Source organism: Euleptes europaea, chromosome 20, assembly GCF_029931775.1.
Source record: "Euleptes europaea isolate rEulEur1 chromosome 20, rEulEur1.hap1, whole genome shotgun sequence".
Lineage (NCBI taxonomy): Eukaryota > Metazoa > Chordata > Lepidosauria > Squamata > Sphaerodactylidae > Euleptes > Euleptes europaea.
Genome location: NC_079331.1, coordinates 12,714,882 through 12,740,436, shown reverse-complemented (window position 1 = coordinate 12,740,436; position 25,555 = coordinate 12,714,882). Strand labels below are relative to the sequence as shown.

Below are 25,555 nucleotides of genomic sequence, written 5' to 3'. Positions count from 1 at the left end.
ATGATTTTCTATGCTTGCCATTCTTTATGTATGTTATATATTGACTGCTACAATATAGAATGACTTACTCTTTGCTTGATATTCTTTATGTATGAGTTATAATACATGCCATAATACTGAAAGAGTCTAGGCTTATGTTCTAATTGCTTGATTGTGGTTTGTGCGTCTGTTATATTATTTTTCGGTTTGCTCAACCTCCAGGTAGTAGCTGGTAATCTCCTGCTATTACAACTGATCTCCAGCCGATAGAGATCAGTTCACCTGGAGAAAAGGGCCACTTTGGCCTTTGGACAATTTGGCACTGAAGTCCTGCCCCTCCCCAAATCCCACCCTTCTCAGGCCCCACCCCAAAAACCTCCTGCCGGTGGCGAATATGTGTGTCTTGGGAACAGTTTGAAAACCTCTGTCTTATTCCATGGAGGCCTATTTGTGAGACCTCTCTTTCATATGATGATTGAGGAACATTAACACCTCAAGGTGATTTTTGTTTCTCAGAAACAGTGATGTGGTTTGCCCCATCTGAGACTGTCTCCAACCTGTGCGATTTGGCCACCCTGAACAGTTGCTTGGCAGCAATTTCAACACTGTTAAGTCCATACAGATGGCTTTCAGTTACAGCCAACTAGCTGCAATCCTCTGCAGTACTTAGGAGTATCCTGTGTGTGTGTGTTAAGTGCTGTCAAGTCGCAGCTGACTTATGATGACCCCTTTTAGGGTTTTCACGGCAAGAGACTAGCAGAGGTGGGTTGCCAGTGCCTTCCTCTGCACAGCAACCCTGGTATTCCTTGGTGGTCTCCCATCCAAATACTAACCAGGGCTGACCCTGCTTAGCTTCTGAGATCTGACGAGATCAGGCTAGCCTGGGCCATCCAGGTCAGGGCAGGAGTATCCTAGCCCCAAATAATTTGCACGTCTGTGGATTTTTCTTTGCATATTCTTTGTTTTGCTTGAGCCTTGTGGATCATTCCTGTGGTTAACTATTTTATAATTAGGCATCTAAATGTCATTTGGTGTTGTCTCATAACACAGCAGAAACAAAGGGTGTAGTTATTGTGGGTTAATTTAAGGCTCCCCCCCTTCTGTGATTAATATTCATATGAACCTTAAAAGACTAACAAAGTTTCTGGCAGGGTATGAGCTTTCGTGAGCCACAGCTCACTTCTGCCAGAAACTTTGTAGTCTTTAAGGTGCTACTGGACACTTGCTCTTTTCTACTGCTACAGACAGACTAACACGGCTACCCATCGTGATCTGTCTCCATGAGCATATGAGAATGCACAAGTGAGGGGGAACCCCTAAATCCCATCTACCTTTTAATACCTTAAAGTGCTATCAAGTTGTCTCCGACTCATGGCGACCCAATGAATCAGTGTCCTCCAAAATGTCCTCTCCTTAACAGCCTTGCTCGGATCTTGCAAATTGAGGGCCGTGGCTTCCTTTATAGAGTCAATCATCTCTTGTTGGGTCTTCCTCTTTTCCTGCTGCCCTCCACTTTTCCTAGCATAACTGTCTTTTCCAGTGACTCTTGCCTTCTCATAATGTGGCCAAAATACAATAGCCTCAGTTTAGTCATTTTAGCTTCTAGGGTCAGTCCAGGCTTGATTGGATCTATAACCCACTGATTTTTTTTGGCAGTCTGCGGTATCCGTAATACTCTCCTCCAACACCACAAGTTTGGTACTTTCCTGCAAGCCCTGTACTGTTGATTTATCATTTTTACTTACTTTGCATGCTTGTAGATACTTCTCATTTCTAAGCTCGGGCTACCCAAGAGTAAAATCCAGTTCCTTTTTCAATTTTTTTTTTTGGTTACATTTCTATACCCATCTTGAAACTGTCCAAGCTTGTACAAGTATATTTGTGTAATGGGAGGGTGTGTTCACCATTTTGTGAGAATAAGGGCAATGCATGATTTCCCAGCGTTGGTATACACAATGGGAAACCCAGATTTTTGAGGATACTGTACACACTTGCTGAAGATTGAAATCACGCGCATTTCCCCGTTCACACAAAAACATTTCCCCGTTCACACAAGAGGATACATGTTCATCCAATATGTGAAGTAGCAGTGAAATCTTAAGGAGAGTTACTCCAGTCTAAGTGTGGTGTAGGAGCTAAGAGCGGTGGTTTGGAGCGGTGGAGTCTGATCTGGAGAACCGGGTTTGATTCCCCACTCCTCCATATGAGCGGCGGAGGCGAATCTGGTGAACCGGGTTGGTTTCCCCACTCCTCCACATTAAGCCAGCTGGGTGACCTTGGGCTAGTCACAGCTCTCTTAGAGCTCTCTCAGCCCCCACCTACCTCCATATGAGCGGCGGAGGCGAATCTGGTGAACCGGGTTGGTTTCCCCACTCCTCCACACTAAGCCAGCTGGGTGACCTTGGGCTAGTCACAGCTCTCTTAGAGCTCTCTGCCCCCACCTACCCCTCCTACCACCTACCTCACCTACCCCCACCTACCTCTGTTGCGGGGAGGGGAAAGGAAGGCGATTGTAAGCCGGTTTGATAAAGTGGTAGACAAAGTCGGCATATAAAAACCAACTCTTCTTTATTTTGCTCTCCAGGGTAGCTGGAGATGCTGGACTAGATGGACCGCTGGCCTGATCCAGCAGGGCTCTTCTTAACGTTCTCGTTGTTTAGGATTCTTAGTTTCTGGTTTTACTGTTTTATGGCTAGAATTTTGGTTTGGTCTGTTGTGTGTTTAACATTGTCATAAGGCATCCTTAGTACTATTAGCGGGATAGGAATTACGTGGCTAGAGGAGAGAGTGCAGCCGAGCAATTTTGGGAACTGGAACACTCACACAAGGGATCTGCAAACTGGAGCAATTTAGCTTGAGTGACATAAGACCCCTCGCGAGGCGGGACTTCTGGTTGTAAACCGCAAGTGATCTGCTGAGGCATGTACACTTGTGCACGTTTGCCTGCTGACCGTCAACTGGTCGGTGGGCAAAGGGGCAAATTGCAGGGGGTTTGCCCGCCACCACCGGGCACCTGGCAACCCTAGCCACAGCCCCTCCCCTATTTTTATGAAGCTGCCTTATACTGAATCAGACCCTTGGTCCATCAAAATCAGTACTGTATACTCAGACCGGCGGCGGCTCTCCAGGGTCTCAGGCAGCGTTTTTCACATCACCTACTTGCCTAGTCCCTACAACTGGAGATGACGGGGACTGAACCTGGGACCTTCTGCATGCCGAGCAGATGCTCTACCACTGAGCCACAGCCCCTCCCAACTAGCCAGCTTACGGAACAAGGGCCTCTTTAGATTTAGCGATGACACTTACCACGTGCCCGTTCTCCTTAGGAATGCACTTGTAGGAGTATCAAAACTTGCAATAGCCAGAAAGAGTTTGTGTTTGATTCAATGTAGGTGTTTCGTCCATTCTTTTTGTCCGGAGCTTTTGTTCTTCCTCATGCCAGTTCCTTCTCACCTCCAGCGATCTTAGCCCCCCACCCACCAAAGGGGGACCTAGTTAGTGTTTTGAAAGCCAGGGTTTCTAAATGTGGACATCTGCCACTCGTTTAAGGTGGTTGCTGGGGGGCAGTATAAGAACTTGCCATACCTGTGAATTTGGAGGACCCCCTCCGTTTTGCTCTTTCCCTTCTCGGGGCGTCTCCTCATTATTGAGGCAGTCCTGTTTGAAATACTTCCTCGGCGGAGGTTTGGGCTTTGACGATCGGGGTTTTCTCACCAGGATCTCCGCGGACCTTTTGGGATTCGGGGAGAGGCGGCCCGCTTCTTTGAGAGCCGGCGGAGGGGCCTTCTCCAGGCTGGTCCGGGAGGAGGAAGACGAGCCCGGCTGCCTGGTAACCGGCGCATCGATGCTGTTCCCTTTGGCTTTCAAATCGGCCGGCGGGTAGGCGAGGCCGTTCCCGCAAGACGGCCGGGGGTTGTAACTGCTGTCGCTGCTGGAGCGGATCATGAGCTTTTGAGGCTGGGGGTTGAAATAAGCGGTGTTCTTCTCTGTGTGTTTTTCACCCGGGGGTCTCTTATGCCAACTGTTTTCCAGACTTTTCACGCCTGCATTTAAAAAGAGTAACGTAGAGTCCTGATCGTTGGTGCATATGTTTTAAGAGCTGTTCAACCCATGTCAGGGTCGCCAGCTCCAGGTTGGGAAACACTTGGAGGTTTGGGGTTGGAGACTGGGCAGGGCAGGGACCTCAGTGGGGTGCGATGCCGTAGCGTCCACCCTCCAAAGCATCCATTTTATCCAGGGGAACTGATCTCTGGAGTCTAGAGATGAGCTGTAATTTCAAGGGATCTGGGACGGAATTGAAAGGGACTGTATTCTAGAAGCCGGAGAAGACCCCAGGCATGGGGCTAGGGTTGCCAGGTCCCTCTTCACCACCGGTGGGAGGTTTTTGGGGCAGAGCCTGAAGAGGGCGGGGTTTGGGGAGGGACTTCAATGCCATAGAGTCCAATGGCCAAAGTGGCCATTTTCTCCAGGTGAACTGATCTCTATCGGCTGGAGATCAGTTGTAACAGCAGGAGATCTCAAGGTCGTGCCTGGAGGTTGGCAAACCTACGTGGGGGCTCTTAGGAATTCTCTTCACCGGATTTCAAGGAACTTGTCCCTTTAAGAGCCAAGACCTGGGAAGCGGTTTCCCTCTATCCTGTGGCAAGCCTGAGCCAAGCAGAGCGAGGCTGAAGACACTTTCCTGGGCGTAAGCCCCACTGAATTACCTTGGACTGACTTCTGAGTAAAGAAGGAGAAAAAGATGCACAGCACCGGAGGTTGCAAGACATTTTATAACACATTGTAGCTACTACCAGAACATACAAAACTTTTGTAACACAAGTTCAAAGAAATCATGAGATAGATATGGCAGTACACACGTAACCTAGGGTTGCCAGGTCCCCCTTCGCCGCTGGCGGGAGGTTTTTAGGGTGGAGCCTGCGGAGGGCGGGGTTTGGGGGAGGGGAGGGACTTCAATGCCGTAGAGTCCAGTTGCCAAAGCGGCCATTTTCTCCAGGGGAACTGATCTCTATTGGCTGGCGATCAGTTGAAATAGCAGGAGATCTCCTGCCACCTGGAAGTTGGCAACCCTAGTGTAATCAGCAAAAACAAAAGCATTGATAAAACTACACACAAGCACAACAGCCTTGCAAACTCTGATGCTGTGTGCCTTCCCCCCCTTTTTCTATCAGAGGTTTCTCCCACCTCTCTTTTTTCTTACTTCTGAGTAGACATGCTTAGGATTGTTTGTCTACTCAGAAGTAAGGGAAAAAAAACCCTAAAATAAGACAACTAAAATAAGACAAAATGCACTTGAGGCTCTAGAATAAAAGGTAAAAGGTAAAGGTCGCCTGTGCAAGCACCGAGTCATTCCTAACCCATGGGGTGACGTCACATCCCGACATTTACTAGGCAGACTTTGTTTGCGGGGTGGTTTGCCAGTGCCTTCCCCAGTCATCTTCCCTTTACCCCCAGCAAGCTGGGGACTCATTTCACCGACCTCGGAAGGACGGAAGGCTGAGTCAACCTTGAGCCGGCGACCTGAAACCGACTTCCGTCGGGATCGAACTCAGGCAGTGAGCAGAGCTTGGACTGCAGCACTGCAGCTTACCACTCTGAGCCACGGGGCTCTCGAGTAACCAATCGATAATTAGAATCTCTGCTATTTTATGTATACTTTGGAGGCTTTTATCCCTTTATTTCAGTTTTTAATCTCCATTACATCTTTATCTTTTGCATTATCAGTTCATAACTATTTATGTATATATTTAATTACAATTTTTGGGGATACTTGATGGTCTATGGCTACAAATAAAGTCTAATTCTGATTCTTCGGATTGTTCCCTTTATTTCTGGCTTCCCACTAGGCTTGGCTGTTGTATGCTTCCAAACGCACAGCCTGGGATCTTTTTTGCCCCTCAAATGGCTTCCCTTAATTCCACATGCCCGACACCTGCTGCTTCCCACCTGATTCCCACCTGCAGCCCAGTCAGGCTTTTTCACCAGGCCCTGAACTATCTTTTCTCCTTCCTCTTTTTTCTCCTTTTTTAAAAGTTATACTGAACTTCCCGAAGAAAGCAGGAGGACCAAAAAACTGTCTCGCCGCTTCCGGAGACCCGACGAAAGGTATTATGCTACTGTTGTGCCTTTTATTTCTAAAGGACCAATCCTGTTTCCTGGCCCCCTCTTTTTTTCCCCTTTTATGCTTTCTCTTGTAATTGCAATATATATATATTGGATTCTTCCACCTCTTGTACTCTCTTACCTTCGGGGCTCCATTGAGGCCTCTCTCTCCCGAACTTGTTGCTTTCCACGGCTTGTGAAATGGCTTCATTAAGTTGCTGTTCAGAGACCTAGAAAATGTTAAAAGGTCAATTTACCACGCTGCGGGTTACAAAGTTGTGGCACAGATTCCCAGAGGAGAAGCCCATCAGTAGTTACTGGCCATGGTGGCTAAAGAGAGCCTCCATATACAGAGGCAGCTAATCTCTGAATACCAGTGCAAGGAGGCAGCATTGGGGCAGGCCTCAGCCTATGTCCCCTGGGGTGTAGTGGTTAAGAGCGGTGGTTTGGAGCGGTGGAGTCTGATCTGGAGAGCCGGGTTTGATTCCCCACTCCTCCACAGGAGCGGCGGAGGCTAATCTGGTGAACTGGATTTGTTTCCCCGCTCCTACTCACGAAGCCAGCTGGGTGACCTTGGGCTAGTCACAGCTCTCTTAGAGCTCTCTCAGCCCCCACCTACCTCACAGGATGTCTGTTGCAGGGAGGGGAAAGGGAAGGCGATTGTAAGCCGGTTTGATAAAAGTGGTAGAGAAAGTCGGCTTATAAAAACCAACTCTTCTTTATTTTGCTCTCGGGGGTAGCTGGAGATGCTGGACTAGGTGGACGGCTGGCCTGATCCAGCAGGGTTCTTCTTACGTTCTCGTTGTTTAGGATTCTTAAAAAGGTAAAGGTCCCCTGTGCAAGCACCGGGTCATTCCTGACCCATGGGGTGGCGTCACATCCTGACATTTCCAAGGCAGACTTTGTTTGCGGGGTGGTTTGCCAGGGCCTTCCCCAGTCATCTTCCCTTTACCCCCAGCAAGCTGGGCACTCATTTTACCAACCTCAGAAGGATGGAAGGCTTTAGCAACCTTGAGCCAGCTACCTGAAACCAACTTCTGTCAGGATCGAACTCAGGTTGTGAGCAGAGCTTTTGACTGCAGTACTGCAGCTTAACATTCTGCGCCACGGGGCTCCTCTTAGGATTCTTAGTTTCTGGTTTTACTGTTTTATGGCTAGAATTTTGGTTTGGTCTGTTGTGTGTTTAACATTGTCGTAAGGCATCCTTAGGATGATTAGCAGGATAGGAATTACGTGGCTAGAGGAGAGAGTGCAGCCGAGCAATTTTGGGAACTGGGACACTCGCCCAAGGGATCTGCAAACTGGAGCAATTTAATAAAAACCAAGGCTGGCTTTTAATGCAAAATTTGCAAGGCAAAAATCTTCCCAGCCCTCCGAACACCAGCCGTGGAAGCTTCATCGAGATCTCATTTTACCTGTGGGTCGGGGTGTCTGCTGATTATAATTTGCACGACGCCTGGGTTGCAGTGGCTCAGGACTGCGTGAACCTCGTTGAGCGTCATGCTTTGGACGGAGGCCTCGTTGATTTCTACAATTTCGTCTCCGCACCTACCGAAAGGGACGTAAGGAAAAAAGTTTTTTTAGCCAAATAAGCAATGGCTCACCCGTACGAGATTGACAAACTAGATTGGAGTGTGGTAGCACCTTAGGGTCCAACAAGATTCTGGGGGAATAAGCTTTAAAAGCTTCCTTCATCAGATACCCGGTATCGTCAAATAACTGGTATCTGATGAAGGGAGCTTTGACTCTTGGAAGCTTTTACCCCCCAAATCTTGTTAGTCTCTAAGGTGGTAAAATGCTTGAATCTAGCTCTTCTGCTGCAGACCAGCAAAAACTATTGTTTCTAGACATTACCTCATAGAATCATAGAGTTGGAAGGGACCACCAGGGTCATCTAGTCCAACCCCCTAAACAATGCAGGAAATTCACACCTCTTCCCCACACCCCTAGTGACCCCTACTCCATGCCCAGAAGATGGCCAAGGTGCCCTCCCTCTCATGATCTGCCTACGGTCGTAGAATCAGCATTGCTGACAGGTGGCCGTCTAGCCTCTGCTTAAAAACCTCCAGGGAAGGAGAGCTCACCACCTCCCAAGGAAACCTGTTCCACCAAGGAACTGCTCTGACTGGTAGAAAGTTCTTCCTAATGTCTAGATGGAAACTCTTTTGATTTAATTTCAACCTGTTGGTTCTGGTCCGATACTCCCTTGGGACTGTTTCAGGCAGGGAAAATGATGCAAGGGGAGGGAGAGACTTAAGCACTTTCTGTACTTGTAACATGGCCTTGATCCTATCCAGGCACTGCATGCGCCGGAACTGAAGGGAACCCACAACTCATATGTTCTTGTGTTGCGTCTGACACGGGGTGGGTGGGGGCTAGACTCAACTCCGTAATGTGCGAAGAGAATGCAAGCTGCAAATTAGCAGGCGGCGGAGGGAAATTTGCTCAGGAGACCATTTAGGAAACATGCTGTATACAGCTGCAGTTCTCATGCGCCTCGTACTCTTTCACACTTGCTTGATTTCTCTACCAGTTTCTACAAAAGTGCTTTTAGCAGGAAACAGACGAGTGCAGCGAAACATGCTTTTAAGATCTGCTGGGTGCCCACAGTTTCCGTCCTGCTCGCCTACGGCCTGGCCTTTCACTCTCCGGGTTTGCTGAAATCCTTCCCGCTTCGAATACGGAAGGCATGAAAGAGCAGTTCATAGTATACCTGTGGCTGGTTAGTGTGTTTTCCTCCCCAGTGCTAGCTGTGGAAAGTGTACAGAGTTCGAAAAATCATGTTTGGCATGGCAGAAGGGTTGTTGTTGTTGACGGACAACTTATGCATGGAATCAGTCTTGGGTTCAGCTGTTTTAAATCAGCACTGTGAACGTGTCCTGAAGTTTCTTTGGGAAGCCGACGATCCAAGTGCATCAACTATGGATGCAAGTTTGTGGTAGGGGTGCTAGGTCCCTTGGGGCGGCGCCTGAGGAGGGCAGGGTTTGGGGAGGGGAGGGACTTCAATGCCACAGAGTCCAATTTCCGAAGCTGCCATTTTCTCCAGCTCTGTCGGCTGGAGATCAGTTGTAATAGTAGGAGATCTCCAGCTGCTACCTGGAGGTTAGTTACAACAACTAGCATATGGGCTCAAATTAAAGATGTGTGGTGTATAAAATAATATACCACTTAATATACTCTATAATAATGAACCCAAACTGATTTGAGATTAAAGAAAAATAGTGTTATTGTCACACGTAATATTCTAGATTGGTGTTGAATTCACACACATGTCAATATCAGATATATATATATATATATATATATATATATATATATATATATATATATATATATATTCCATCAAAGCACCAACAACGGAAAAAACCAAAGTCCAATGAACAATACTAAATCAAAACGGACATATATACTGAAGTCCTCACACGAAGTGTTCAGAAGCCGTAGTCAAACGACAAAACAAGTCCCGCGGCCAGGAGGGCGCAAAGTCCAAAGGGACGGGGGAGCACGGAACCCCTGGAGGTTGGCAACCCTAGTTGGTGGGCTTGTCTTTCAAGTTCCCTTACCCCTTGGCACGGCAACTGCATTTAAAAAAAATCTACAACCTTCAGAAGGGTTAACCTGATTTATAACAGTTGTGAGTATAAGAGCCAAAGTACACATTTGATTTTTGATATGTCATATCAGGGTTCCCCGACCTGACTTCGAATCATTCAGTCACACAACACTCCTGAGATTTAATTTCCCATGGGAATAGGGAGGGGCTTTAGCCTCCCCATCACCAGGTCATTTTCCTGGACCAACATGCACTTGGAAAATAAACTCCCAGCATTATGGGGTGCAACTAGCTGCTTCAACGCATCAAGAGTGTAACATGTAGTTTGGCCCTAACGCACCTGTATATCGAGGAAACCATTCACTTGCCATACCTGAGCCTTCCATCCATGTGAGCCACAGAGCCTGGAGAAAGGGTGTGGATGAATATTCCTGATATGCATTGGAAGTAAGGGATGCTGCATAATCCAATCCCTAAGCCAACACCAGCCTCTGGGAAAGAATATTAGAAAAGGCAGAAAAACAAATGAGAGCCATAAAAGAATGTCCATGGTGGTGAAGGAAAATGCTGTCAAGTCACAGATGATTTATGGCGACCCCATGGGGTTTTCAAGGCAAGAGATGTTCAGAGGTGGTTTGCCATTGCCTGCCTCTGCGTAGCAACCCTGGACTTCCCTGGTGGTCTCCCATCCAAGTACTAATCAGGGCTGACCCTGCTTAGCTTCTGAGACCTGACAAGATCAGGTTAGTCCATAAAAGCCACTAAACACAAAATCTTGTCAATACTGATAGATATACTAGTTCTCTTTCAAATAAATGCCCCTTCTAAAGCTGAAGGGGGCTGTGGGGAGAGGGGGCTGTAGGGAGGGGCTGTGGCTGGATAGAGCATCTGCTTGGCATGCAGAAGGTCCCAGGTTCAGTCCCTGGCATCTCCAGTTAAAGGGACTAGGCAAGTAGGTGACGTGAAAGTCCTCTGCCTGAGACCCTGGAGAGCTGCTGCCAACCTGAGAAGACAATACTGATTTTGATGGACCCAGGGTCTGATTCAGTATAAGGCAGCTTCTTGTGTTCATGTGGAGCTAGAACATAGGGCTGCTGCTGAATATGGTACCCCCTTATTGAATTACCCTTCTTCTGTAAGCTGCGACTCACGAAAGCTCGTACCCTGCCGGAAATTTTGTTAGTCTTTAAATGTGCTACTGGACTTGTGGAAACCGACTGAGAAATGATACTGCTGGTTCCACTTTCTATTGCTGTAATTTTTAAAAAACAATACACTCACCTTTGTTTAAGGAAACTTCCATGATGATCCTGTCATTGGGATTGGTGGCGTTTAAGGGGAACGTGGGGCTTTCTGAGCCGAAGGAGCTGTTTTCTTTGGTGATGCACATGGTAGCGCTCAACGAACGGCAGAGGTGGGATGATAAATAGGTGGCTGCCAAGTGTGGGGAGCTGAGGCTCGTCCGCACTGTTAGCGTGAGAAGACCTTTCTTGGCCTGCTGGAAGGAAGGATGCGTTACGAACCAGAATTAAGTAACCTAAGGTCAAGAACTAACATACATAAGGATGACATCTTTATGACTGGGATACCTTGATCAGTGCACCATAGCAGGCAAGAAATCCAACATCTCCCCATTTAAGAGGGTTTTATAAAAGGTAATACAATAAGAATACCAAACTGTAGCATTACTGAATTTCAATTTCAATATCTTTATTGGCATACCACGCATTACTGAATTTATGGGTTAATCATTTTAGAGTAGCAAAGAAGATATTAAAGCGTAGCATAGCAGGGCTAGAAGATTTATATTATCAAGTAATATTAATGTTTTATAAAACAGCTTGAATAGTACTAAACATTAAGTATGAGTATAGTTTGGGAAGCGCTTGGAATAATGATAAAGGAACTAAGCTGAACTAAATAAATGGTTAGTAAAACATTAGCGATTATTGTAAAGTACACTCCCTGAAAGATGGCACATATTGTATGTTTGTGAATGGATGTTAGTATGTTTGTTTGTATAATATTGGAAAATTTGAATGAAAACTTGGGGGGGGGGAAAGAGGGTTTTAGAAAAGGAATTAAATTTTCAGATTAATTGAAGCCTAAAATTGAAAAGGAAAACCTGGATGATGTTTATAAGTAAACTTTTATATTTTATAAACACCACTGTTACTCAGTCATAAAGTTTTTTTTTATGTTTGTTCTTGACCTTAGGGTACTTATTTCTGGAGTTTTTAGGGTTAAGTTTTCTTTCCTTTCATTGTTGGCATTTGCATTACGAACCATTCATTTATATGAGCTGCTGGTGTGTGTTTGTATATGTAAAAAAAATCACCAAGAAATATTGTGCGGGAACATCACCTTGAATTTCTGCAAGGCTTCATAATGTGTTAGGCCGTGCATGGATTCTCCATTCAGTTCCAAGATTTCATCCCCTGTGAACAAAATAAGATGAGTTGGTTTTTATATGCTGAATTTCTCTACCTTTTAAAATGAAGATCAAACTGGCTTACAATCGCCTTCCCTTCCTCTCCCCACAACAGACACCTTGTGAGGTAGGTGGGGCTGAGTTTGGAGAGAACTGTGACTGGCCCAAGATCACCCAGCTGGCTTCATGTGGAGGAGTGGGGAAACCAACCCAGTTCACCAGAGTAGAGTCCGTCGCTCATGTGGAGGAGTGGGGAATCAAACCTGGTTCACCAGATTAGAGTCATCCACTCGTGGAGCAATAGGGAATCGAACCCGGTTCTCAAGAGTAGAGTCTGCCGCTCTGGGTTAAACTGGGGTTTAATTCAACCAACTGTTAGTGCAATTGTCTTAAATGCAGGGCACACCACTAACTCCACGTAGTTGGGGTCCCTGAAGCCAGCATCTGAAGTAGCGTTGCCATGATGAATAATTAAATTAGATTAATATTCTCTACCTTTTAAAATGAGGATCAAACCGGCTTACAATCGCCTTCCCTTCCTCTCCCCACAACAGACACCTTGTGAGGAAGGTGGGGCTGAGTTTGGAGAGAACTGTGACTGGCCCAAGATCACCCAGCTGGCTTCGTGTGGAGGAGTGGGGAAACCAACCCAGTTCACCAGAGTAGAGTCCATGGCTCATGTGGAGGAGTGGGGAACCAAACCCGGTTCTCCAGATTAGAGTCTGCCACTCCTGTGGAGCAATGGGGAATCAAACCCGGTTCTCCAGATTAGAGTCCACCGCTCTTAACCACTGTGCCACACTGGCTTTCTTGCTAGAAAAAAGCTACCCCTTGGGTACAGTCTCCCGTTCTCCCAAAAGATGGAACACACAAACATATCCCAAAGTCTTTCACGCTGGACATTTTCAGCCCCGTTGCTTCCATCTGTGAAACAAATCATGTGTCACTCTTAAAGTGTTGGGGGGTCTGGGGAAAATTGAGCTCGGAGTATAGTCATCTCTAGCCTTGCGTTCCCTTGAGCAGAATGCAGCGAAGAGACATGTGAACCCTTCCCCCAGGTACACCACTTGTTAGTTAATTTTCGAAAGGTGGTGAGATTTAAACCCGGAACTCAGTAACTGTATTTGGGTAATTGTCTGGGAATCGCAGCTCCAGAAAACCCGTGCGACAATAGTCTTGGTCTTCTGCAAACTGTGCTCATTTCACTGAGGCTTCCGAGGATCAGTTTGGGGTGGGTTGCGCCCGTTGCCTTGATGAGAGCATTGAACCCGAATCAATCTGCCCCCCCCCAAGAACAGCCATCCCTCACCTTCTTGTAACCGTCCGTCTGCAGCGGCGGCCCCTCCAGGAAAGATGGTCTTCACGTAGATACCGATGGGGCCGTAAATGCTGTCTTTGCCTCCCACAATACTGAATCCCAGCCCCTAAGTGAACACGGAAGCCAAGACAGGGAAAGTGCATCCTTTAGGGCAGCCGACCGATTAAAGCATTCTTAGTTAAATGGTTGTGCGCTTGCCTGATATGACCAATTCATCAAAGGGATTGTTCTTTGGGTAAAATGAGGAAGGGAGAATTGTGTACGCCCCTCTTTGGTCTTTGGAGGAAAGGCAGGATAAAAATAATGTAAAAATAATAGGCGTCATTCCCCAGTAGGAAAGGAAGAAATAATTTAATAAGCAGATCCAACACTAGGGTAAAACATTGCGCAAAACTGGGGTTTAATTCAACCATTAGTGCAATTGTCTTAAATGCAGGGCACACCACTAACTCCACTTAGTTGGGGTCCCTCAAACCAGGATCTGAATTAGGGTTGCCAGGTCCCTCTTCGCTACCAGTGGGAGGTTCTGGGGGCGGAGCCTACGGAGGGCAGGTTTTGGGGAGGGGAGGGACTTCAATGCCATAGAGTCCAATGGCCAAAGCGGCCATTTTCTCCAGGGGAGCTGATCTCTATCGGCTGGAGATCAGTTGTAATAGCAGGAGATTTCCAGCTAGAGGTTGGCAACCCTAATCTGAAGTTGCTCTTGCAAGCACAGACTAAGATTGAATGTGCCTTTGGAGCGTCAAGCAGCATTTCTGCTTTGCAGTCCAGTAGAAATGTCTCCTCCCCCCGACAGTTTTGTGCCTGTTACATCAGGGCATCTCACCTTTCCTTGGCCTTTCATTAAAACAATGTTGGAGATGACGGAGGCTTGCAGGCCGCATGAAGCTTGTATCAACTGGGTGGTACTTAGCGATCGTGACGATCTGGAAAGAGGCTGTATCAGAAACAAAAAAAGGATTAAGTGACAGGGTGAAACTGGCTAAGAGGGTGCACCTGGAATGGGTAAACTGTCTGCAAAGTCCATAATCTAGCCATCACTTCCTGCAGAGACATGGCAGAATTATCCAACCTAAGCAGAGGTGAGATAGAATCAGAGTTGGAAGGGTCCATAGAGGGCATCTAGTCCAACCCCCTGCTTAATGCAGGATCAGCCTAGAGCAACCCTGACAAGTGCTTGTCCGGCCTCTGCTTAAAGACTGCCAGTGAAGGGAAGCTCACTACCTCCCTAGGTAGCTGATTCCACTGCTGAACAACTCTTAAATGTAAAAAACGTTTTCCTAATATCCAGCCGGTACTTTTCTGCCCCCAATTGGAACCCATTGTTGCGAGTCCTCTCCTCTGCTGCCAACAGGAACAGCTCCCTGCCCTCCTCTAAGTGACAGCCCTTCAAATACTTCAAGAGAGCAATGCAGCATACAGTGGAACGATGACCTTTTGTGATTTGGATGTTATACCTCTGTTGACGCACCCCAAGATCGCGTTAGCTTTTTTTGTCGCTGCATCACACTGGCTGCTCACATTTGTCAGGCCCAGTCTCCACATCTTGGCCTGACTTTGCCCCAGGTCCTGTCTGGTGACAAGGCCCCGGTCACGTGCCTCTGGTTCTTACACTTTGAATAATATCTCTTTCTGCCTAGTGGGGTGGTATGTATGCCCATCCTGTTTACCACAGCTGCACACCCTTGTTATGCCTTGTTATGACTTTCAACCCTGAGAAAGCTTATCATAGATTCTACTGGCCTGTGTAACTCTGTGCAACTCTCTGCAATGTATTTTAACCCTGTGCTCTAGCCCTATTCCCCCATTAGTAGCCTCCTTCTGCTGGAGTCGCAGTCGGCTTCTGCTTTGTCCACTTTTGCTCCCAAATAATGTCTAACCTGTTTCAGAGTCTTGCCTGAGCACGTTTTGCTTGAGGGACACGAGAGACAAAACCCTGAGTCTGACATTATTGAACTTAAGGTCCACCAGTACCCCAAGATCTTGTCCACACACACTGCTGATCAGAAGTGTATTCCCCCATCCAGTATGCATGTCCCTCATTTCTGATACCCAGATGTAGAACTCGGCACTTATCCTTGTTGAATTGCATCCTGCGGATCATGCAGAGAAGCAACAGGTAGCCTTCTCTTTGGGTGGGCGCTTTAGACTCACAGATATCATTTATGATTTAGCTATTTCTTGCATCGTGTACTTTGGGCCTCACTGCCTTGGAAATCTGCTGACATTCCTGGCTATTTAGACCCCTTCGTTGGATTCGGTATAAGGCTTCTTAGTTTCAGCAGAGGTGGATAAGAATACATGAACACACATGAACACACATGGTTCAGCCTTATGCTGAACCAGACCCTTGGTCCATCAAAGTCAGTATTGCCAACTCAGATGGCAGCGGCTCTCCAGAGTCTCCAGCGGCTCTCCAGAGTCTCAGGCAGAGAGGTCTTTCACATCACCTACCTGCCTAGTCCCTGTAACTGGAGATGCCTGGGATTGAACCTGGGACCTTGTGCACGCCAAGCAGATACTCTACCACTGAGCCACGGCCCCTCCCCAAAAGTTCTCTGAATCTGTCCTTTAGTGCACACATGAACACATGACTCTACTGAGTCAGACCCTTGGTCCATCAAAGTCAGTATTGTCTACTCAGACTAGCAGCGGCTCTCCAGGGTCTCAGGCAGAGGTCTTTCACATCACCTACCTGCCTAGTCCCTTTAACTGGAGATGCTGGGGATTGAACCTGGGACCTTCTGCATGCCAAGCAGATGGTCTACTACTGAGCCATGACCTATCCCCATGAAGCTGCCTTATACTGAGTCAGACCCTTGGTTCATCAAAGTCAATATTGTCTACTCAGACTGGCAGTGGCTCTCCAGGGTCTCAGGTAGAGGTCTTCCACATCGCCTACCTGCCTAGTCCCTTTAACTGGAGATGCCGGGGACTGAACCTGGGACTTTCTGCATGCCAAGCAGATGCTCTACAAACTGAGCCACATCCCCTCCCCTATGTTCGGCCACAAAGCCTGCTGTGTTCCTAGTCCTTTACTGAGAGAGGTGAGCCTGGGTATATTGCCTGGGTTTATTGTCTGATGGATTTCCTCTGATGCTTACAGGGGCTCTTCCTGTTGAATAGTCGAGCTGCTGAGAGAGCGACTTCCGGTTTGCGGAAAGAGAATGCGCCTGTCTGTAGCGGGACGCAGACTTCTTAGAGACGGGATTGTCTATTTCCCCGATCCAGTATGGACTCACACCTGTAAACGACACAAGGTGTACAGAACGGTTACGTTCACCAGAAGACGGAAGAGAAACCAAGAAACGCCATCCTTGCAAGCATCTGGATCCTCATTCCAAATCTACGTTTTCAAAAGGTAGGAAATGTCGGCTACAGTTATGGCATTATTTTTGTTTGTTTGCCCAGACAGCCTTTCACAGAGATGAGCCACGTCTGTTCTATGGGGATCGCAATTCTGACCTTCCTTGCAGGGCTGTTGTAACAAGTACTGAAGTAATACATGGGAAGTGCCTACAACATTTTGAAGCACTGGTCTGTATATTCAATAGCCAGGTATCTCTCTTTCCCACTTCCATGCAGATCAAATAATCTGTACCATGAGGTCAGACAGGTCTCAGATATGTTTAGGCAAAGCCAGGGAAATCGCCAAGCATGCTGAAAAATACACAAGTTTAAAATGGGGGGGGGTTAATTCCTCTCCATTCTCCATCCCCCTAAAAAAGACATTTGGGTGGCATTTTGGGTTGGCGTAGGCACTGGATACTGTGTAGATGCCATATCAATAACAATAAATTTTAGTTATATCCTGCCTTCCCCCAGCAAGCCAAGCTCAGGGCGGCTAACATCACAGGATTTCCATGCAAGTCCTCGCGTGTCCCCACTTTTTGGCGCTCGCGTGCGTCTTACACATGCTGCGAGTGTTTAAACACAGAAAACCACCTTCGTTGAGGAACTTACTGGCTGAATTGCTGCGGGTCCTCTGGCATTTGGCTTTTGTCTGTAGAATGGAACCGTTCTGCGCGTCCAGGTTTCTAGACTGTTCTGTGTGAGAGCAAATTGAGGATTCCTGGCAGGGAGGGGAGAGATTTTGGGCAACCTCCATTAGAGTTTCAGGGTATTTTTTAAGCATTCCTTCTGCTTCTGCACACATGCTTGGGGCCCTCTAGCGGCTTAGCATGAAACATAGCTAACATCCCGAAAACCGAAGGGCCAGACAGGACCTAGAATCATAGAATAGAATCGTAGAGTTGGAAGGGACCACCAGGGTCATCTAGTCCAACCCCCTGCACAATGCAGGACATTCACAACTACCTCCCCCCCACCACACACCCCTAGTGACCAGAAGATGGCCAAGATGCCCTCCCTCTCATCATCTGCCTAAGGTCACAGAATCAGCATTGCTGACAGATGGCCATCTAACCTCTTCTTAAAAGAGGCATTGCTGACAGATGGCCATCTAACCTCTTCTTAAAAGAGGCATTGCTGACAGATGGCCGTCTAACCTGTCCTTGCTCTTCTGGCTCTATTGATTCATTAGCACCTGCCCTCTTGGAATGCCGCCTTTACGAGGAACTTCGATCACATTATATCTCTCCCCTTTTAACATATAAATCTAATGCCTCTGGGTCTGACATAATGCCTTTTTAATTATGTGACAGGGATCCCAAGGCTACGTTGTCAGTGGCAAGATTTATTTCAGTCTTTATATCCCCCAAACATTAGATTTAAAATTAAGCTGCTCAAGATCAATGGATCAAGGAGCTTCTAAGGGATAAAGGAAAGGAAAAACGAAGGGAAGGTGCCTGTCCTCTCCTGTCATTATTAGCACCTTCAGGCAGACTCTGAGATCCGAGCAGCTTCATTTCCAGACAGGCTGATGAGGTTTGCTAACCTTTTCGCTCAAAGAGCTCAGAATTATCAAGAACTGGTGCCAAGAGGGCCATCTACAAGAGATCAGGCAGCAGCCAAGCATTCCTGCATTTGGCTGTGATCCACACCGTGTAAGAGCCTCCCCCCCTCCAGCATCCAATTGCTCCCCCAGGGAGGGCAGGCACCCTTCCAGCAAGGTGAGGGCCTGTGGCTCAGTAGATGCTCGTTGTTTGGCATGCAGAAGGTCCCAGGTTCAATCCCCGGCATCTCCAGTTAAAGGGACTAGGCAAGTGGGTGATATGGAAGACTGCCTTATGAAGCTGCCTTCTACTGAATCAGACTCTTGGTCCATCGAAGTCAGTATTGTCTACAGACCGGCAGCAGCTTTCCAGGGTCTCAGGCCGAGGTCTTTCACGTCACCTACTTGCCTAGTTCCTTTAATTGGAGATGCCGGGGATTGAACCTGGGACCTTCTGCTTGGCAAGCAGATGCTCTACCACTGAGCCACAGCCCTTCCCCAAAATGAGTTGGCTCTGCACATGAACATACATGAACACACAAAGCTGCCTTCTACTGAATCAGACCCTCAGTCCATCAAAGTTAGTATTGTCTACTCAGGCCGGCAGCGGCTCTCCAGGGTCTCAGGCAGAGAAAGGTCTTTGATATCACCTACTTGCCTGGTCCCTTTAACTGGAGATGCTGGGGATTGAACCTGGGACCTTCGGCATGCCAAGCAGATGCTCTGCCACTGAGCCACAGATCTACGTCGGGCTTACCTTGTTAGCTACAACTAAATTCACCAAGCCTTTTGCAGACTGAACGAGCGACTGGGCCTCTCTGCTGGAGAGCTCTTTCAGAGATTGTCCGTTCACGGTTAGGAGTTCGTCACCAAGGCTGAGACGGCCGTCCCTGCAACAAGCAACAAACAAATAAAGAAAAGTGCACTATTTGAAATCTGAATCCGCTGCAAGAAAGTGCACCGTGGGCACTTTTGCCACGTCCCACCCCACTCTGATAATATTTGGATTGAGGAAACCTGGATTCGAATCCCTCTGGGGTACAACTCAACGGTCTTGGGTCAGGCACGCTCTCTGCCAAACTACCTGTCAGAGTTGTTGTCCAGTTAAAGACGTATAGGGACAATGTATGCTAACCCGAATTCCATGAAGCATTATTATTTTAAGAACATAAGAAAAGCCCTGCTGGATCAGACCAAGGCCCATCAAGTCCAGCAGTCTGTTCACACAGTGGCCAACCAGGTGCCTCTAGGAAGCCCACAAACAAGACAACTGCAGCAGCACCATCCTGCCTGTGTTTCCAGCACCTGATCTCGTCAGATCTCAGAAACGAAGCAGGGTCAGCCCTGGTTAGTATTTGGATGGGAGACCATCAAGGAAAACCAGGGTTGCTGTGCAGAGGAAGGCACTGGCAAACCACCTCTGTTAGTCTCTCGCCATGAAAACCCCAAAAGGGGTCGCCATAAGTCGGCTGCGACTTGAAGGCACTTTACACACACACACAAGATAATAGGCATGCTCATCTGATCCTGGAGATAATAGATCTGCATCATGACTAGTATCCATTTTAACTAGTAGCCATGAATACCCCTTTCCTCCATGAACATGTCCACTCCCCTCTTAAAGCCTTCCAAATTGGCAGCCATCACCACATCCTGGGGCAGGGAGTTCCACAATTTAACTATGCGTTGTGTGAAGAAATACTTCCTTTTGTCTGTTTGGAATCTCTCACCCTCCAGCTTCAGCAGATGACCCCGTGTTCTAGTATTATGGGAGAGGAAGAAAAACTTCTCCCTGTCCGCTCTCTCCAAACCATGCATAATTTTATAGACCTCCAACATGTCTCCCCTCAGCCACCTTCTTTCCAAGCTAAACAGCCCTGATGTCAGTCAGTCAGTTTATTACAGCGATTGCCAGCAAAAGAGGAAATATACATTATATACATTACAAATACAAAATAAGCAATTACTAAAAACAGATAAAATATTCTCTCCCTAAAAATATGGCCAAAATTTTAATAACTTAGGATTTAACATTATTCACTATTCCCACCTTTTCCGGGCGAATTTTGATCGCTACAGAACAGAATTTAGCTACCTGTACCAATCTATTAAGATCTCCTTCCCACATGAGGCATTTCAATTCCTCCACCTCTGAGTTAAAATCTATTGTGTTAATAAGTGGGAAATTATTTTAATATCATTGTTTGTGCCAAGCCGAGGGTGGTAGAGGAACACTGGAATGTGAATAACCCGAAGGATTCCCATTCATGGATTTTTCTTGAAAGCCAGCGCACCTATGAGCAGCTCCTCCATCGATCACTTGGCTAACCGTGAACTCTTTTCCGAAAACAGAGCAGTTGGGACTCCTAGAGACTTGGATGCCCAGCCCGTCGTCCCCAGTAGCGATGCACAGCTTCCAGATGCAGCTGTCCTGGTTGGGAAGACAAGAAGGTATACCTAAGGTAAGGACCGATGCTTCTAAAATGGTTCCGGGTGGAAGCTGGAGAGCATCGCAGCAAACACAAGTGCGAACAGTCAGCAAATGTATTTGTGCAGATTAGAACTGTCTTTTCCAGGGACTCCTGTCTTATAGTGTGACCAAGATACGATAGCCTCAGTTGAGTCATTTTAGCTTCTAGGGTCAGTTCAGGCTTGATTTGATCTAGAACCCACTGATTTGTGTTTTTTTGGGCAGTCTACGGTATCCGTAACACTCTCCTCCAACACCACATTTCAAAGGAATCTACTGTCTTCCTATCAGCTTTCTTCAATGTCCAGCTTTCACACCCATACATAGTAATACGTGCCTGGGTTGTTATAATTCTGCTATAATGCTGTTATACATGTTGTATTATGTATTGGTGTGCATTATGTGTGTGTGTGTTAAGTGCTGTCAAGTCGCTTCCGACTCATGGTGACCTTATGAATGAAAGTCCTCCAAAATGTCCTATCTTTGACAGCCTTGCTCAGGTCTTGCAAACTGAAGGCTGTGGCTTCCTTTATTGAGTCAATCCATCCCTTGTTGGGTCTTCCTCTTTTCCTGCTGCCCTCAACTTTTCCTAGCATGACTGTCTTTTCCAGTGACTCTTGTCGTCTCATGACGTGACCAAAAAACGATAGACTCAGTTTGTGCTTTCTTCCTATCAGTTTGTGCTTTCTTCCTATCAGCTTTCTTCAATGTCCAGCTTCACACCCATACGTACTAATACATGCCTGGGTTGTTATAATTCTGCTATAATGCTGTTATACATGTTGTATTATGTATTGGTGAGCATTATAAGCAAAGTTATTAGACCACTGATGCAGGCCAGGGGGCCGAAAGGCGTTTGGCTTGTGGTTTTAGTTTATCAACCTGCATTAATTGCCATTTGTGCTTTCTTGCAAAATAACGTTTGAATGTTTTTAATGTAGATAACAGCACCGTAAAATAAATATATTTCTATACATAATTTCATCTTTTTCCACCCAACCCTTTGGGTACCCAGCTTTGGTTTTAGGTTGGCTCTTTCCTTTCCCCCCCCCTTTTTGTTTTTTTGTCTGAAACGTGGGAACCTCGCCACATTTGTTCATCTCAGTTTTTTGGAATACCACCACCGTGCAGTTTGCCCGCTTATGCTTCTTATTTGACAACTCTTCGTCTTTCTAGAGCCTTCTGTTGAGCTAGACTGAATGCGAACCCCTCTATGGTTATGCAGGGCAGGATTTTGAACATACCATACCCAGACAGGACCTGCCCTTGCTCTTCTGGCTCTATCGATTCATTAGCTCATGCCCTTTTGAAATGCCGCTTTTATGAGGACCTTAGATCACGTTTTCTCTCTCCCCTTTTAACATATAAATCTAATGCCTCTGTGTCTGACATAATGCCTTTTTTAATTGACAGGGATCCCATGACTGCATTGTCAGTGGCAAGATTTATCTCAGTCCTTATATCCATCAAACATTAGTTTTACGCTGCTCAAGATCAATGGACCAAGGAGCTTATAAGGGATAAGGGAAAGGAAATGTGGGAATGCCAAATGATCGGCGGGCCACTTACCTTGACAAAGAACTTCCGTTTCATGTTCTTGCCACCGTCGCCGGGGGCAGATCTCAGCTGCATCACCCCGGCGATCATAACTGGATCGGGAGGGTCTCGGTCACTCAACGAGGCACAGGCCAACTGGAGCCGAGGGCACGGACCGTTTTCCTCGTGGCCCCAGGCTGCCTGAGTCTCAAAAGGGTTGGGGTACTTCTCCTCCGGGCTCGATCCCTCGTCGCTGTTCTTGCTGTTGCAGAGGATAAGGGAGCGCGAAATGGAGCGCAGGGTTATCGACTTCCGGCTCTTGGCGCTGTTCTGCCTCTCCATGGCAGGTGACCCCCAGTGGCTTCCCCGGCCTTGTTAATATACCTTGGCGACTTCGATATCTTCCCCCATTTTACTGCAGCTCAACATCTTGCTGGGGAAAAAAAGATGTTTAAAGAGAATTGGATTTTTTTAATCTGTGATTTCTTTTTGTTCCCCCGCTGGTCAAACCCGATGCACGGCTGCAAATCTGTGATCTAGACAGAGGAGGCCTTCAGTTGAGGCACAGGCAATGTGATGTCTCATGACTAGATGGTTCTTTTTTTGAAAGTGCTACTTGGTGATTCTTCTTTATCTCTTCACTTTATATTCGCCCTCACTCTGTCTCCAGACATTATGGAACGCTCTCAGAAGGCTTTCTAGCCTTCTCCAACTGGTGCATATCTAAAAATATCCACAGAGCTAGGGCTGACGGTGTTTCAAGCCCCCATGAACACACAAGCGATCATGAACCCGGGTTACTAGCCGGGTAATGTGTGAAAAGACCCCTAAGCACTTTGCAATTCATTCAAAGTGAAGAGTGAGTTGGCAACCGTGGAAAGAAGGCGTAACATTTGTGATGTAGTGGTTAAGAGCGGTGGTTTGGAGCGGTGGAGTCTGATCTGGAGAACCGGGTTTGATTCCCCGCTCCTCCACATGGGTGGCGGAGGCTAATCTGGTGAACTGGGTTGGTTTCCCCACTCCTACACGCGAAGCCAGCTGGGTGACCTTTGGCTAGTCACAGTTCTCTTAGAGCTCTCTCAGCCGCACCTACCTCACAGGGTGTCTGTTGTGGGGAGGGGAAGGGAGGGGCTGTGGCTCAGTGGTAGAGTATCTGCTTGGCACGCAGAAGATCCCAGGTTCAATCCCCGGCATCTCCAGTTAAAGGGACTAGGCAAATAGGTGACGTGAAAGGCTTCTGCCTGAGACCCTGGAGAGCTGCTGCCAGTGTGAGTAGACAATACTGACTTTGATGGACCATGGGTCTGATTCAGTATAAGGCAGATTCATGTGTTCATGTGTGATTGTAAGCTGGTTTGATTCTTCCTTAAGTGGTAGAGAAAGTCGTCATATAAAAACTAACTCTTCTTCTTCTTCTAAGTTACGGAGAGAAAATGTGGATTTTTAAAAGGGAATTTGGAGTTCAGATATGACAAAGAGATACTTGGAAATGCGTGGTGCAGTGGTTAGAGTCAAACTAGGATCTGGAAGACCCAGGTTCAAATCCCCGTTCTGTCTTAGAAGCTTGCTGGAGGACCTTGGGCCAGTCACACACTTTCAGCCTGAACTACCTCGCAGGGTTGTTGTAAGAATAAAATGGAGAAGGGCAGAATTCTGTGAGCTGCTTTGGGCCCTCGTTGGGGAGAAATGTGGGATATAAATAGCTAAATAAATAAATGTGCTGTGCAGAACAGGGAAGGGTGGCGAGGACTATGTTAATTCCATGATTTTTTTTTAAAAAAAATTGTTTTGAGGTTATTGGGCAAGTGGTTTTGGATTGGTGGAGGGGGGATCTGTTTAACCCTTTCCTCCATAGCCATTTGATGCCTCAGAATCTCCCCCCCCTCCAAACCACACATAAGTAGCTTTTTTTCACGAGAGTTAAAAGATGCCTTGTAGTGGGAAGCTGCGTGACTGCCATCTTCTGGGCATGGAGTAGGGGTCACTGGGGCTGTGCTGGAGGGGGGGGTAGTTGTGAGTTTCATGCATCGTGCAGAAAATACAAAATAAAAACAAACACACACACCACAAGAATGAGCAGTTGCTAGAAAGAGAAAAGCATTATTTAAGTCCCCGCAACCCAGCCCCACAGAAAAACAGAATTAATAATTATCTCTCGATTCATAAACGCTGCATCCAGTGGACAGGAAATATATAAGTGGTAATGCAAAGGGAAAATTGCAGGGAGAAGCGCTCTGCTGAGTAGGACTTCCTCCTAAGTAAAACATATAGCATAATCTTGCCTGCAGAGATGAGCCTTGCTGGGTATTTATGGAGAGTACATCATTAATTGGAGCAAGTGCCAAACCTCGCTCCCTGCCCGTTTCTATGACATTTGCCAGCCAACTAGTTGCCAAAAAGAAACGCCCAGGATCCAGCAGTTTATGAAATTTGTCCTCGCGCTGTCCTCTAAATGCGTTGCGGCTCTTCTGGAAACCTTGAATAATTAAGAACCTGTCCGTCCTGGGCTGGAAGGGTTCACACAGTGGGACGGGGCTAATACAATCATAAATCAGGGGAACAGCACTACCGCAAGAGAAAGCAATTACAGCAAGAAAACTAACCTGGCGTCGAAACGGATCCAGCCGCTTCCTTCGAGCGGGATCTATCTATCCCCTTTGAAAGGAAAGCTCAGTAGGTGATGAAATGAAAGAATTAGAGACTGTCCGATAAATGCTCCCTTTCCTGGAAGGAATAATATGGGGCCAATCAATACCGCAGAACAAAGGGAAAGGGAACCCCAAGGCAGAGAGAGATTTGCTGGTTTCTATTGTCCTTTGGCTGGGGCTTAGTTTGACCTCACCACGCTATGTTTTGCAGCCAAGATCCTCATCGGAGGACATCTAGTTTTGGGATGCGAGTGGAAGGGAGCTGATTTGGGACTAGCGCTCTTTCCCTTTCTGGGTGCTTCTGTGTGGTGGCGCTGGGTACATCAGACCCTGATGGGTACATAGAACCATAGAACGTAGATCTGGAAGGGACCACCAGGGTCATCTAGTCCAGCCCCCTGCACAATGCAGGAAATTCACAACTACCTTCCCCCACACACCCCTACTCCATGCCCAGAAGATGGCCAAGATGCCCTCCCTCTCATCATCTGCCTAAGGTCACAGAATCAGCATTGCTGACAGATGGCCATCTAACCTCTTCTTAAAAGCCTCCAGGGAAGGAGAGCTTACCACCTCCTGAGGAAGCCTGTTCCACTGAGGAACCACTCTACCTGTTAGAAAATT

At 47.1% G+C, this 25,555-nt stretch overlaps 1 protein-coding gene and 1 non-coding gene across 2 annotated transcripts in view; both read right to left on the bottom strand.

The window, feature by feature from the left end:
- The window catches only part of IL16 (interleukin 16), a 35,002-nt gene extending 12,377 nt beyond the window's left edge, over positions 1-22,625 (bottom strand). The window contains exons 1-13 of the mRNA XM_056865797.1: positions 22,317-22,625; positions 20,572-20,708; positions 19,035-19,167; positions 17,347-17,455; positions 16,488-16,627; positions 14,210-14,320; positions 13,375-13,489; positions 11,999-12,072; positions 10,916-11,129; positions 10,008-10,125; positions 7,497-7,629; positions 6,224-6,311; positions 3,565-4,022 (exon numbers count right to left, since the gene is read on the bottom strand). Of these exons, the coding sequence (XP_056721775.1) occupies positions 3,565-4,022; positions 6,224-6,311; positions 7,497-7,629; positions 10,008-10,125; positions 10,916-11,129; positions 11,999-12,072; positions 13,375-13,489; positions 14,210-14,320; positions 16,488-16,627; positions 17,347-17,455; positions 19,035-19,167; positions 20,572-20,708; positions 22,317-22,625 (2,139 nt within the window). The remainder of the gene's footprint in view (positions 1-3,564; positions 4,023-6,223; positions 6,312-7,496; positions 7,630-10,007; positions 10,126-10,915; positions 11,130-11,998; positions 12,073-13,374; positions 13,490-14,209; positions 14,321-16,487; positions 16,628-17,346; positions 17,456-19,034; positions 19,168-20,571; positions 20,709-22,316) is intronic.
- On the bottom strand, positions 18,701-18,769 carry TRNAG-GCC (transfer RNA glycine (anticodon GCC)). The gene has a single exon. It is a non-coding gene; the product is annotated as a tRNA-Gly (tRNA).
- Positions 22,626-25,555: the final 2,930 nt, after the last annotated feature.